Source organism: Meleagris gallopavo, chromosome 10 (assembly GCF_000146605.3).
Source record: "Meleagris gallopavo isolate NT-WF06-2002-E0010 breed Aviagen turkey brand Nicholas breeding stock chromosome 10, Turkey_5.1, whole genome shotgun sequence".
In the NCBI taxonomy this organism is placed as follows: domain Eukaryota; kingdom Metazoa; phylum Chordata; class Aves; order Galliformes; family Phasianidae; genus Meleagris; species Meleagris gallopavo.
In genome coordinates, this window is record NC_015020.2 from 5,490,151 (window position 1) to 5,505,116 (window position 14,966).

Below are 14,966 nucleotides of genomic sequence, written 5' to 3' on the forward strand. Positions count from 1 at the left end.
TTTTCTTGCATACTTCTTTTTTTTACCAGTATGATTTTGAAGACAAAGAAGGTGTGGAAACCAAGGATGGCCTGACACAGGGAGATAAGCTTCACGCCTTAAAGAGTCGGAGACGGCCATGTTCTACAACTGGAGCTCTGAGGTAATTGTGTAATTCTGAAGTGATTTGCAATTTTACATTCATAGTTTGCTATCAGATCTTTACAGAAAGCACACAGTTTTGTTTAAGCAGTTATACTAGTTGTGCCACTTCTGTGGTGGAAATATCCATGCATGTGTATATTAGTTGCAGATTTGTTTTATTTATATATTCTTTTGCTGTTTTTTTTTTTTTTGTCGTCCTGTTCTGATTAACTACTTACCATTTAATCATAGAAGATAAAGCAGAAAAATATTTTGAAACCTTCAGATTTCTGTCTATCTAGCGTTTTAAAACTTATATTCCTAACAAAAATGTTCTTTAATTTATGTAATTATTTACCTTTATTCTTTATATAAATTTTGAATCTTTCAAGATCTGTAAAAATGTAAACTTTAGAATTAAACCTGCAATTGTTTAAACCTTATAACTTCAAATAATCATCAATTTTTAACTCTTATTAGTTTCATACTTTAAAACCCATATGAAACTTGCAATTAGACCTTAAATAAAGTTATTCTTTGATTCCTAAGACTGCTTCTTTGGTTTCTTTAGGCTGCAAGAAATGAAACTGCACACCAGGTCCATATCACAACCTTTCAGGTTAACTTCAAGATCTTACCTATTGTATTAAATTATAATTCTAAGTGTTTACCACTCCAGTCTTCTATTTTCAGTGTTCTTGGTTATGCATATTATATCAGGTGATCAGCAGTTTCAAATTTCTGAGAAATGTCAGGGAACAAACTTTTTAAACAACTGGAAACAGAAAAAAATTAACAGACAGGAGTACAGTTTTACTTCAGAGACACCTTGAATTGTCCTTGATAACTAGCATACACAAGTGGTTTCCCCAGTCATATTTTCTAATATCTATACAGTTGTATAGTGAAGGATAGATAGTTAATTCGTGACCACTTTATTCCTGTAAAAATAAATACTTATCTTAAAAGCCTAAATCAGTTAATTATTGCCTATGTATCAAGTTTTTCTTTGTAGATGAGATAGAGATACAGCTTAGTGCATAGAATACTTTTTTTTTTTACAAGAGATACCTGATGATTGTTTTTTGTTTCACTTCCTTTTGATAGTTTAATCCCTTACCATTGCATTTAAAATATGATATGAAAAACAAAATAATTGTCACTGTAAAGCATTAATATGAAAAAGAACACATTACCTTCAATTCTATTCCAGCCTGGATTTTTGAGGTCATAGAATGGTTTGGATTGGAAGGGACCTTTAAGAATCATCTATTTCAAACCCCCCTGCTATAGGCAGAGACACCTCCTTCTAGACCAGATTGCTCAAAGCCCCATCCATCTATACATTTCATATAACTTAATAAAAACTCTGCTGTCACCAGGAGAATTTGATGCTCTTCTCTTGAAAGCTACATTTTCTGTTTTCTTTTTACTATCTTTGTAAGCATCAAAATTATTCTTTGTCACTTTAGGTCTGACACAAAATATCAAGATGAGAAGTAGCATATAACTCTGTGATATAATTCAGAAGGTGGAAAACTTGGGAGGGAGTCATTAGGAAAAATGTTCCTTGACACTAGCAAATCTTCTGCAGTTGAGTTGTTAGTACATACAACTTAGTTTTTGAACATATTAGTCTATATATTGAGTAGCTATGTGTTTGAGATGTCTATTTCAATCATAATCTTGTTTCTTACTAAAACTCTGCTACTTTTAGACTGAATACTTCAGGCAGCACGGAAGGATCCATATCTCCGTTGAAGGCCTCAAAAATCATGACAGTTAACTCATCATCTGGAGAAAGAATAAGCAGAATTACTTCATCCTCAGGCTCAAATCTTAAAAGGTTATTTTTTTTTCTTATTTTGATACAAATAGTTATTGACTACTACAATGAATTTCAGTACATATGCAGTCTATGGAGAACTTCTAAGAAGGCTTTGATTTACTCGCAACATGATTTGCTGTTCTGCTAGCCAAATTTTGGTTACCTACACTTAAAGAGATTAATGAAAATTACTAGTGGTAAGAGATAATTGCATCCATTTAGAAACAGTATTATGTTGCTTAATAGAAGCTTTGCAAATATTCCTCTAAATCTGTATATTACTAATCTCAGAAGAATGCTAAGTAATAACTGAATTATTTTTATGAACCTTTGATTAATTGCCATTTAGTTCCATTCATATTCTTGTATGAGGTAGTTATGTATGTTAATTAAAATTTAGGATGATGCATTTTTCATAGCTTCTGGGCACGAATATTTTATTTAAAACAGCTAACTTAATCAAAGAGGTATTTCTGGACACCCTATTTTTATTCTCAAATTTTATTATTTTTCTTATTGGCTGATTGAAGACTTGTATCATGTCACTAGTTTAAGAAATGAGGCGTTCCTAAGCTTAAATGTAGACAAAATACTTCAGACTAGGTCAGCTATTGCCTGTGGCTTTAACACAATCTCCTGCATGCACACATGATTTGACAGAGATGAAAACTGGCAGTACTAACGCCTGAGTAAAAAATGTTTGGGAACTCCTGTCAAAGAATTCTGTTGTTTGTTATTCAAGAGTGAGAAGATGAAGTTATGGAGCATTCTGAAATGTGTGCACATATTATTCACCTAGTGACTTATGAATTATCTGCTATTTTTTGTATGTCTTTGTACATATATTCTCTGTATTTTTTCCCCACATGTGTTTTCCATTCAGCGTTTCTATAAACTCCAGATTAGCCAGTTCTCTAGGGAACCTGTATGCTGCTTCAGATGATGAGAGCAAAATGACATCACTGTCCTCTAGGACAGGTTTTTCTGTAAGCCAAATCTCCAGCCACTTGAATGGCAGCTTGCAGCTGCCTCGCAGAAATAACCATGAACTGAACAACAACTTGTACAACAGAAGCAGCAATAATGGCAACAACCTGAGCAGCCAAACCAGTTTTCACAGCACCGTGACAGATGAGTATGCATCAAGTCTCCTTTATGGGCCTTACAGCTCTTCCAGCACAATACCAGAGTCGATCAATTCCTGTAAGTTGGCAGTCACAACAACCGTTTCAGGCATCTGACCAATTCTTATCTTTCTTGATTCTCTGAGTGAAGCTGTTGCAAAAAGAAATCTCAAACTGGCATGATTTTCTGACTTCCTTTAATATTTCTTAACAGCAACTTGTCTGTTACCTTTTTTAATTAACTGTCATTTCAACTGCTTCTTTCTGCTTCTCTTGAGCATCTGGATCACAGAGATTTCACGAAAAGTAGTTCAGCCCTAAACTCAAAGTAATACCTTTCACGATATCTTTTTATGGATCTTTATTTTCTTTAGATTTTCATTTCAGATCATAACATTATTATGGATAAAGTTTATTATGTATTTTAATCTTCATGAAGTAGTAGATTTAAATAAAGTTTTGCATATATCATACTAAATGGAAGACGCTACATTCTGAAAGATAGGACTCACTTAAAAGATAAGCGTTCTTGACATGATACCCAAGTTCTTTTCTAACAATAAAGGAAAAGCATTTTATGTCAGTACATTTCCAATGGTCTCACCATTTTACAGAATCATAGGACTGTTTGAGTTGGAAGAAAACTTTAAACGTCATTTAGTTCAACTCCCTGCAGTGAACAGTAACATCTACAGATAGATCAGGTTGCTCAGAATTAGCTTTTATATCCTGTCAACTTTACTGCCTTGAGCTTATTTTGTGCCCCTTTTTTCTGTGTGAAGGAGTATGCAGAAAGAAGATGGATGAATAAATTAGTGCTCTTTACAAGTTGCAGAGAGAAGAGACTAGAAACAGTTCAGTTTTGAAATCAGAAATAAGCGTACCTGCAGATTATCAATTTTAGGGGGAAAGACATTTTTAAAAATCACATATCTGGCCTTCAAAGATTTGAGATTTGACATCCTACTAATTATAAAAGTTACTGCAGTGTTCTTAATAGAATGCATTGTCTAGAATTAATTGAACCCCTCTGCACCCGTTTACTACTCACACTTCATATTTTTCAGCCAAGGGAAATAAAATGACCTTCATATAAAAATTTCAGAATATTGCACCTTTTCTGTTTCATCACTACTGATACATTATCTGTTTTTGGTAGAGGAAAAGTGATAGTGTTATTCCTATTACTGGTTTTTGGTGTGGCGAGTCCCCTGTCTTATAACAGGCTATATATACATTGCATGCAATTTCAGCACAAAAGGTCAGTCATAGGTTGTTACCTTTTTTCCAAAGAGGTGTGAGATCTATCCGCTCATTAACAGTTTGTATATGGCACCACTTAGTGTTCAGAATTCACATTTGTAGCTTGGGAGTATAAATTTCATTCATTTACATTATTCTGTTGTAGAATTACTTTGCATTTGGGACTGAAAACTAGCTAGTATAAAAAGTATATTGAAAATGAAGTTACTGTGAGGGAGGGCACTCAATACCTCTTAGATGTTCGTTCTGTATTATAGTTTTGATGTATGTTTGCACTGGAAAAGCAATAGAGTTGCTGTGCTAGGATGTGCATCCACTACATCCACTACAGCTTCTCTGCAAAGAAATGTTAATGTTCCATGATCATAAGATCACTAAGTGTTCTATATTGAATTTAAATTTGAATTTGAACCATACTTTAAACATCAGCATTAGCTTATTGGCTAGGGACTTCTTGAGTATTACCACATCCTTTAAATTATACAAAATTGTTTTACCTTTTTAATAGGGCACTGTTTTCACCTGTTATATGGGAACTTATGAAGCAAACTATATAAATGAGATTTGTTTCAAGGTGAATGTATAAACCAACTTAGAAATCAAACTGGTTCTGAAAAAACAGAACTGTTTTGGTTGAACTTGATGAATTGGTTGAATACTTCCAAGCAGAGATGAGAAGGTTAGAAGCTGTTTAGCAAATTGGTGATGTTTTATCTAGGATAGAACTTTACCTCTCTATCATAAATTCTGATGATTTTGGGAAGTCAGCTGTTTTAGGTGATCAATTTCCTATTTTAGAGCATTCAGTTCTCAGAAGAGGATTGACAGAGGCTCCAGCTGATTATACTGGAACAAAATTCAATATGCAAATAAAGGTAGAGAGCATTCACTAATCTGAACTGAACATTGAAGTGGCAAAGCATCTCCTTTTTTGGGTTTCTCACCTTCAATATTGTTTCTTTTAAATATATTTGAGCAGTAATTATTTGGAAAGTCAGTCCATTCCCATTCTTTTCTGTTGTATTTTGTGTAAATGCGCTACTAGCAGCAATTGTTTTATCCAAATTGTAGTTAGAGCTGTATGTTATGCATAAATACATAAAACTACATGGAGAGCCCTAAGGGGAAGTGTTGATTTATAACTGTAATGTTGTGAAAAATAAGATGTCATTGTTCATAATAGCTCCAAAGTTAGTTACAGGAGTACCAAATGATAATACAAACCATTACAAGAACAGCAGACATAGTTGCTCTAAGAGCTAGATCTTTAGAAGTACTATATCTTAGAAACTTAACTATCTTCTAATCTCTTTGTACTTGTTTTTTTGGTAGTGAGTCTATAACTGTCTAACACTTGTCCTTCTTGACACTGGTTTATTTTGAAGACAATATCATTTTTTCTTGATAGTTGGTCTGACTGGTTGAATATAGTCACACTTCAAACATTTTCACATTTCATTTGAAACTTGGTATAGATTTTTATTATGTACTGTTACATTCCTGTATTTCCTTATTTAACTGTCATGAAGACATTTTATCTTAGCTTTGTTGTCTTTTAGTAAGTTGAACTCTTTGCATGTATGACTCTGGTTCAAACATCATTTTGATCATTTTAGAATCCTGTACTATTTTTTGGTGATTTTCTCTAATATGTAGAGGCAGCACTCAGTTTTCACATGCTGAAACCTACTTACCTAGTGGCATCCTGGTTATAAATTAAAAGCTTCAACCATACTGTATTGGAAATTCGTTAGGGTGGCAAGTCCTTGCATAAACAAGATATTGACTCTTACTATTTAATGTCCTGAATTCCTTGTTCTTTTTTTTTCTTTGTAAAACTGTATTTAACTGAATAAAAGTATCATCTTTTTTATTTTTTTTTCCCCATTCCTTATTGGAACCCATTTGCCAATCATGAAAGATTTTTGTCATCTTTGGATGTCAGTGGTTGAAGTAATATTTTGCCTGTGGTGGTACTCATCAGTGGTCTTAGACTCATGGACAAAACAAAGTAACATCAAGCCTTAGTACCTGATCTTGCAGAATCCTGTTAAAAATAGATTTTTTTTAATGATTCCCACTTCACTGCTTTAGATGCTGAATTTACTTGGAGTCTTGTTAGCCAGACCTTAGTATTGATGCAGTGTGTTTTTATTATGTTGGACTTTTTTCTAATTGGAGAATAAAAGGTAATGCACTTGACAGAAGTCTACTACATACATCAAAAGCTATGTTTATTCATTTAACTTATCAAGGAACTCTTGAATGCTAAGTTATATTCCTGTGCTTTTTTTATGAGTAGAATTCACTTACCAGAGTCAGATGTCAAGCTAACCATCTGTAATTGCACAGGTGTTCTTATTTTAGAAAATCACCTTATCGTCTTTATTTCTCTTCAGTAGTTTGTTAGCTATTATACAACCAGTGGTGGAGGAGCATTTTAAGATGGTTAGGACAGTAAGTGTTCATTTCTAATCAATGCTCTTCAGTTTCATTAGTGAGAGAAGAAGGAACTTCATTTTAGGTGATGCAAGTACATAATTCTTTCTTCTAGTATGGAAGAAAACATTTTTAATACTCTTATTTTCTCTTTTTTTGTCATGTAAAATTTTACCACCCATTTATTACTACTCCTATTCCATATTCTAGTTAAAACAAACAAAAATAACCATTCCTGTCTCTTCCACTTGTTGTCAGCCATGTTTTTGTTCCCTGATGGCTTTTGTTCTTTCATCGGAGTAAGCCTGGAAGTGAATCCATTTCATTACATCATATTATATGCTGATGAATTAGGTGAAAAACTTGATTTCATAGGATAGACAATTTGCCAGTCTACCCAAGTAGAATACTTTATTTGCAAACTTAACTAGTAGGATGCTTTGACTTCACAATTATAAATTGCAGAAACTCTTATTGAGTATAACCATGTCTAAGGTACAGCAATAAGATTATTTCTTTGGATTTATAACTATTGTAAAAACAAAATATCACTCCTTTATCACTCCTTGTATTTTTTTTATTTTTTACCAAAGAGTATGTATCTGGGTAGTCTTAAGATGAGTCACATTTTGCTTCTATAGCTGCCATGGAAACTGGCAAGATGTAAAAATCTCAAAAAAAAAAAAAATAAAAATTGAGAAGCATTACAGTATTCTAAAGTTTATGTATGTGATCTTGATACTTGTAGAAGAGGCTTTCTCAACATTAGGGAATCTAGCGGGGTATAAGACATTTTGCATGATAGGTGCTACAGACAGTAGCTTATCTTACTGATCTGTAAATCTAGTAGACTGAAAGGATCATTTCAGGAGAATATGTAGATCCTTTATTTTAGTGGATCTTAAGGAGTGTTGTTTTTTTTTTGTTTTGTTTTGTTTTTGCTAATTCTTGTCTTCTATACCACTCCTGTTGCAATAACGCTTTGGATCATTCAAAAAGACTTAAATTACTTGTAAGTAGAGGCTTTTATCCTAAAAATATTACTACATAACATTAGAATTTTATTTGCTGTAAGAGAGTGTGTTCGTTTCCTGATAGATAGACATAAGTGATATAGGATTGTTGCATTTCAGATGTTAGTTTTCAGATGACTTAGTCCTGAATTTAAATGCATATGAGTACAGTTTTCACACCTAGATGGATCTGTGATTTATTTTCTTTTCCACAAGGCTTTCAGTGTCTCTTACTGAGCAAGGAAAGTGATAATAATCTAAGCAGTTGCTTCGACATGAACCTCATTAGAAAGGTATCATTAACTACAGGGAAATCACCTAATTCTTAGTTTATTTAAATATCAGAAGCTTGGGTATAAAATGCCAAGCTTGATATTGCTCAAGACCACCGTAGGACTGCACTGAGGATTTTACCCATTTAACTTTGTTCTCTCTTCATGGCAATTCAGCGTTTTTGGTTTTGTTTTTTTTTCTATCTCTATTTTAAGAAAGATTTTCTTAAAAACAACCCTGTGACTTGTAAAGGTAGATTGGGGCTTTCTGTTTTTAATAAAGCTTTCAGAATTACAGGCTATACTTTGAGTCACTGCAAATAGGAGGTAGGAATGTGAATTTTAAAATAGAAAACTCCTCCATCTGAAATCTAAAAAACAAAACAAAACAAAAAAACAGTTAACAGGTTTTGAAATATTAGTCAATCTCTTTGGACAATGTGAGATGTTAAGAGCATTAATTACTTAGCTGCAAAAGTCAGAAAAAAAGAAAAACTAATACCACAGATATATTTAATTTTTTCAAATTGGTCTGTATGCTGTGTATGCTGTACAACAACTGAGTTGTTAGAACTGTCATCATGTTTTGGAACCTTATGGGAAGTATAGCAAATTAATCTTACTCTGGGAAAAAATGCTACTTAAACTTAATTATTCACTGTATTCCAGAGAGAATTTGAGACATTAGGAAGAGCTTTTTGCTCCTTTGAGGATCATTAATTGAACGGAAGTTTTAAGTAGACATTAATGAAGGGATCTTCCTTCTGCTGCTCTCTTACATATGTAATAAATGGCTCAACAAATGTTCTCACCAAAGCTCATGAAGTCAGAATGATTAGAGAACACAGAGGGGGGAAAAATAAACTTCTCTGACTGTGTATTTAATGCCTGTAGTGAAGAAAAAGAATGCTCTTTGCATCTGCTCTGTTTTACAGAAAATTTACTCTTACACAATACCTTTTTATCAAATCCATTTGGTACTAAAACCAGACCCCTATTAGTCAGTGGTGTTCAAATCTCTGTATGCTGACATAGGAAAGACCACCCAGATAATCTCAGACCTTGAAGATGAGAAACACGCATTTGAAAGATAACCTCAGAAATATATTTTGTTTAGTTTTGGTGGACAGCAGAAAAAAAAAAAAGTAGTGATACTGGAGCTCTAAAAGTTTATGCGCTTTTTCTACTTATAGGTTTTGTTATGGATGCCAGAGACCATTTCTACAATGACAAGTTAGTTATAGTGGAAAATCAGAGAAGACATCTAAGGTTCTGAGTTCTTAGGACTCATGTTGCTCTCTAGTAGTTTTCTCTAATCCTACTGATTTTATGCGGTTTTAAAATATAAGGGCAGTATGTAGAGTGTGGATGAGTTACATTTATTATTACTTATTTGTTTATAACCATGCCAGTAGAATGAAGAGCTCTCAAATAAGATTTTCTGATCATCACAATAAATTCCTGGCCACACTTGTATAGGAGGTAATAAAATATTTGGCTGACAGATTTCCTTCCAACTATTCTTTTTTTTTTTTTTTCTTCCTTACTGTCATTCCATTCTTCCCTGTCTTGAAGTGCAAAATACATATTAAATACAAGTACTACCTCAATGAGTTTTAATCAGTTTTTCTTCTCTGTGCAGTCCCTTCAGTCTGAATATGTTCAGTACTAAAGCTTTGCTGCTTTGGTGAAACCTGCTGAGTTCTTACCGTGGAAGTCCTTCACGAAGAAGAATTTAAGGAAAGAAGCTGCTCATTCTGTTGAGGAGTTTTCAATAAAAGTTGTATTAAAACCATAACACCCAGGAACAACTTCTCAACAGACAGAAATTTCTTATTCATGACTACTGCAGATGCACTGAAGTTGTTTTATGGAAATTATTCCTCCGTGTTATATACAGATTTAAATTTTTAATGTTGAAACTACTTGAATATATTTCTAATTAATTTCATTATGACATTTATTAACTTGTGTACAGTCTTAAAATGTATTAAGAGAATATTTTATTAAGCAATATATATAAGAATTATGTAAAAATTAGAATGTTTTAATTTAGTTGTTCACTTTGCTACCAAAATGTGTATTTTAAATAATTTTTACACATTTATCAAAGATATTATTTTTTAATGAACAAGAGGTTTTTCTTGTTTTATGGGTCCATTATTGCTTAACGGCTAATGTAATTACCTCTTTCGCTGATTGGTCTTCTGATAACTTAATGAAAGTCTAACTAATGAGAGACTAGTTATTATGCTATCAACTGAAAGCACTTGAGTACATAGTCTGCTTTCCACATTCAGCTGCTGATGTTTCATTAGGAGATGCTATGAAAGAAAAATGAGTTACATTGCAACTTAGATCTTCCATTGCAAATAGAAAGTAACTTAGCTGATGATTCAGTTAATTAATACTTTTTCATTTTACTTTAAACAAATCTTTTAACTTTTAAAAGTAGAATGTTAAATTTTGCTATGCAATGTCTACTGCAAAAATAAAGACAGACAAAGCATACTGACAAAGTAAGAACGTTTGAATTTGGCTGTGCAGCACACTTGCATCTTGCAAGTTTCAGTAGCAAAGCATACCGAAGTAAATGTTTGGAAGTATACTGAATTCTCACTGATTGGATGTTCCATAAACCTTTTAATTTGAAAACTATTGTCAGATATATAGGTAGTTTAAGCTGCTGTGTCACACAATAGTTTTGTTAGCAGAAAGGATATTCTTTAATTCTTTAATAAGCTGGTGCAATTAGGAATGAATCTTTGAATGAAATGATCTTACAGTGAAGTATTAGAGATCATGTATAAGTCTTTCACAATTCCACAAATGTGATCACAGCAAAAATAAAAATAAAAAATAGCATCTGTGAAAACTTTAGAAGACAAACACAAAACAGATTTGTTAGCCATGAGTTTTTCTTAAATCAACAGGAACATGAAAATAGAACTTGTTGACTCGTCAGTCTTTGTTTCTGAAGGCTTGTGAATTATCTGCATTTGCCCTGCAACTGAAGTTGCCACCAAATTGCTACCTAGTTATACTGAAAGTGTTAATAAGCAATACTGAGAGCAGCTATATAAATCACTGAATAAAACTTACTTGCAATATTTTCTTTTCCTCAATTGTGTATATGTAAAATACACACACAAAGTAGCATGTGTGTGCATATATATATATATACACAACATACTATATATGAATTATAGATTAATGGTAAGGTAATTCTACCTCTTATGAAAAAAATGTCATGTGCTTTGTTATAAATTTCCTTAAAAAATTGTTTCATTTTGGAATGTAGATATGTACATGTATACAGCTAATTGATAATAAAATGCATATATCAGCCAGCTTCCTTGTTTCTTGTCTCAATTTTCCTTCATTGGAAAAGAAATGAGGGGTATCTTCTACAACTAATCTTTCTAGTTAATATTCCTGTATCTGTTTAGAAGTCTCACGTACTTGTGACATTTCTAATTACCATATTTTAAAATGTATCTTAATTGAGGAAACATTGTTTTCCTGGACAAGGATCCTTGTTACAAGTGTAGTGTAACTTGTCTTTTTTTTTTCCATATGCAATAGTTTGATTTAGCCTCACTAATGGTAGGGTCTTTATACACAAAAACACAACCAACCACATTTTCATTCAGCTTTTTCTTCTTGCATTGGTGAAAAAATTGTCATAAATGGTTTTGTCTTAGCTTAACTCTGCTGATGATTTTCAGCAAATTTGTTGTGTTGCAGGATAAATTATCCATGGTGCTTAATATTCCTGTCAGGTAAGTCTGCAATAGATGATGTGGATAGTGTGTGACTGTTGCACAGCAACTCTAAAGGAAGAGAAAAGTAGAAAACGTGCTTTAGAAGCTGCCCAAATTCTAGTGAATGTCTATTCCAATAACACAATAAAGGGTCCTTGTCACCACAATGAAGCAATTAAAGGATGCTGATTTGGATATGTATAGGGTATACAAAAGAGCAGCCAATTTAAATGTGTCTAGTACACTGAAAGCAATCCTTCCCTTCCCCATTTTTAATTCTATTGATTTATTATATGATAGACAGCCAATGGACATCTTGTGTTCTTAAAAAAAAAAAAGTGTAATGAATATAGCTGGCACTCTAGCAATCAACAAGACCAAGATAAGCTGGGGACAGCCACTGGAGTCTTTACAATCTTTCAGCTTTTAAGAAATACCTTGAATTTTATTTTATACGCTCTGTTCACTCATCTTTGAACTTCACCGATTCCATTGTTTCATATATAAATGTATCATCTTGTTCTGGGAGAAAAAGTACACAAGATCTTTAAAAGGAGATTTGATAAACATGTAAGGATGGATTAAATAAACCTAGAGGTCTTTACTGGGCCTGTGATTCTGTGGATAACGCCTTATGGAACTGTTTCTTTATGCTTTGTGAAGCTTTTTGGTTAGTGAGATATTTCTTGTTACAGATTTAAAGAATATTTTTCAATTACAGCACTGCAGAAAGAGGAGGATTTCAGTTTCTATAATAACTGTTCTCTACTGACAGCTAAACAATGAAAGGCCTCAAAAGGTTTGACATTTGATTAGATCTACATAAAGCGCAGCAGGCAAAAAATATGGTAATCAGGGGCCTGATCAAGCACATTGCTCAGGTACGTCTTTAACCTTAAGTACATGAGCAATCTAGTTAATTAAAAAAGAACAGATACACGTTTGTAATGCATTCATATTTGGATCAACAGTCCTATCAACTACAAACAGGAATCTTTCATTAAATAAAAGATACGCTACGTTGTAACAAAATAATCCACTGACCCATGCTATAATGACCTCCTAACGTACTGTTTTGGTATTGTCATTTATCAGCATTATGATTTTAACAGTATCTAAAAATATCTTCTGATATCTTGGTCAGTACACAGATAATACATTATCAGCTGAAGTAATTAGTTTTCAAGCCTTAGAAAAGAAGCTTCTTACTTAACCTCACTTCAAAATTAATCAGCATTCCTGTTCTGAAATGCTTTTAAGAAGAAATCTCAAATGTTTTACTCAAGTTTCTTACTAAACCTTGCTGAGGTTAAGGACAGTTAGTGTTTTGTCGCTGTTTGAGCAAAGCACTGAAGTGTACCTGCAAGAATCCCAGCAGTCATTCTCCATCCTGAAAGTGAGAGCCAAGCCCTGCTTTCCAACCAGCCTTCGGACTGAGAGCCTTTCATTCAGTTCTCCGGGAAGGTGCTTTTGGAATTGATTTGGATGTACGCCGCTGTTTCAAAGTCTGTCTAGTTCCACTTTACCTGTGTACCTAGAGACACCAACACTCACCTCCAGCGGGTTTGTGATGCAGGATGTCTCACTAGATAAGACAGGTTGAGCCCTCTATGAAGAAATACAGGATGTGGAGTTTGAGGACCAGCTTCCCAAAATAAAGTGCTGTCTTACCAGGAATCTGTGCATCTATAATGTTTGAAAGATTTAACTTGGAAGCTATATTCTTAAAAGAGCAGTTCTAAAAATGTTTACAGAAAGACAGTATGCTTAACAAAAATGATCAGAACAAAACAGCTTCAGTATCTAGTAGAGAAGTCGCTACAGTAAATGTGTTGTATTTCAGACAGAAGTGACTGACACTAGTTTGAAAGCTTGCTGAAAAATGAAAGTCGTTGTGTAAATGGGTGAGAACAAGGAAACCGGTACAGCAACGAGAAGAGAGTCAGACTCTGTAGTTCCAGTATTTCTGGAGCGCGATTGGGTTTGGTTTTTTTTCTTCTTCTTGATTTAACAAGATGAAAATCTGCTGAATAATTCATGAAGAGTGGAAGGGCTGAATCTTCCTGGAATGATATACAGAGTACGTACTGTGTCACAGGAGGAACTGCAAAGCTTTGTATCAGTTGCTGCCGTTTCTGCTACTGATTGCAAGGTGCTGCCGCTTTTGGCATTTTCACAGCTACAGAATCCTCAGCCGCGCTCTGGTCTGCTTACAGCCATCTGCACCCTATGGACCCACCTTCACTAGCTCCAGCCTCTGGCATTTCCTGCTACCTATCTGCCTTGGACACTGCTCTTTTCCGGGTCGTTACTGCTAACTGCATTTTCTGGACTTGCAGCTCATATGACTGAAATCTGCCTCGAATTCCCCGCCCGCACATCCTCTCTCGTGTTCAGCGGGGGGCTGCCGCAGCAGGATCTGATGGGAGGATGAGGATGGGATTTATGGGGAGAAGTCAGAACTGAGCTGCACTCAGCGCAATGCCCAACGCCTCTTCCTGGAGCGCGAGCTCGCCCCTGCTGCTGCTCTGGGAGGACTCCTCAGGGACCCGCATCTTCCTCTCTCTGCTCTATGCGGTCCTGGCTATCTCGGGGACTCTGTCCAACGTGATGGTCATCTACTTGGTTTTCTCCTTCAAGAAGCTGCAGACCACCAGCAACGCCTTCATCGTGAACGGCTGCGCGGCCGACCTGAGCGTGTGCGCCCTGTGGATGCCCCAGGAGGCCGTGCTGGGGCTGCTGCCCCCGAACTCCTCCTCGCTCCGCTCGGCCGAGTACCGCCTGCTGCGCGAGGGGCTGCTGGGCCTCGGCCTCACCGTGTCCCTGGCCTCGCACCTGCTGGTGGCCTTCAACAGGTACGTGCTCATCACCAAGCTGCCCAGCGTCTACCAGGCCCTGTACCAGCGGAGGCACACGGGCTGCATGATCGGGCTCTCCTGGGCGCTGGCGCTGCTCCTGCTCCCGCTGCTGCCCGGGCTCTGGTCGCCGGGCCCCGCCCCAACACCGCCCCCGCGGCAGACGGACGGCGGCTCCCGCTACCCCGCGCTGCTCCTCGCGCTGGCCGTGCTGGGCCAGACGGCGCTGCTTCTGCACTGCTACCTGGGCATCGTGCGGCGGGTGCGGGGCAGCGCCAAGCGGGT

General features: G+C 35.4%; 2 protein-coding genes across 2 annotated transcripts in view; both read left to right on the forward strand.

Moving 5' to 3' along the window:
• Positions 1-6: 6 nt before the first annotated feature.
• LOC116216969 (dual specificity protein phosphatase CDC14A-like) lies at positions 7-11,414 on the forward strand. The gene is made up of 5 exons (XM_031554772.1): positions 7-142; positions 695-742; positions 1,841-1,969; positions 2,835-3,154; positions 9,705-11,414. The coding sequence occupies exons 2-5, from the start codon at positions 705-707 to the stop codon at positions 9,716-9,718; spliced, it is 501 nt and encodes a 166-aa protein (XP_031410632.1). The 5' UTR covers positions 7-142; positions 695-704; the 3' UTR covers positions 9,719-11,414.
• Positions 11,415-13,937: 2,523 nt separating this feature from the next.
• The window catches only part of LOC100549732 (dual specificity protein phosphatase CDC14A-like), a 20,035-nt gene continuing 19,006 nt past the window's right edge, over positions 13,938-14,966 (forward strand). Inside the window, exon 1 of the mRNA XM_031554953.1 lies at positions 13,938-14,964. Within this exon, the coding sequence (XP_031410813.1) occupies positions 14,308-14,964 (657 nt within the window). The 5' untranslated portion in view covers positions 13,938-14,307. The remainder of the gene's footprint in view (positions 14,965-14,966) is intronic.

What these genes read in the sequence shown, in the direction of transcription:
- LOC116216969 (XM_031554772.1), top strand. Translation starts at nt 705, where the DNA reads ATGAAACTGCACACCAGGTCCATATCACAACCTTTCAG. An exon ending in TCCATATCACAACCTTTCAG is followed by an intron (nt 743 to 1,840) that starts GTTAACTTCAAG and finishes TGCTACTTTTAG; the next exon opens with ACTGAATACTTCAGGCAGCA. An exon ending in TCAGGCTCAAATCTTAAAAG is followed by an intron (nt 1,970 to 2,834) that starts GTTATTTTTTTT and finishes TTTTCCATTCAG; the next exon opens with CGTTTCTATAAACTCCAGAT.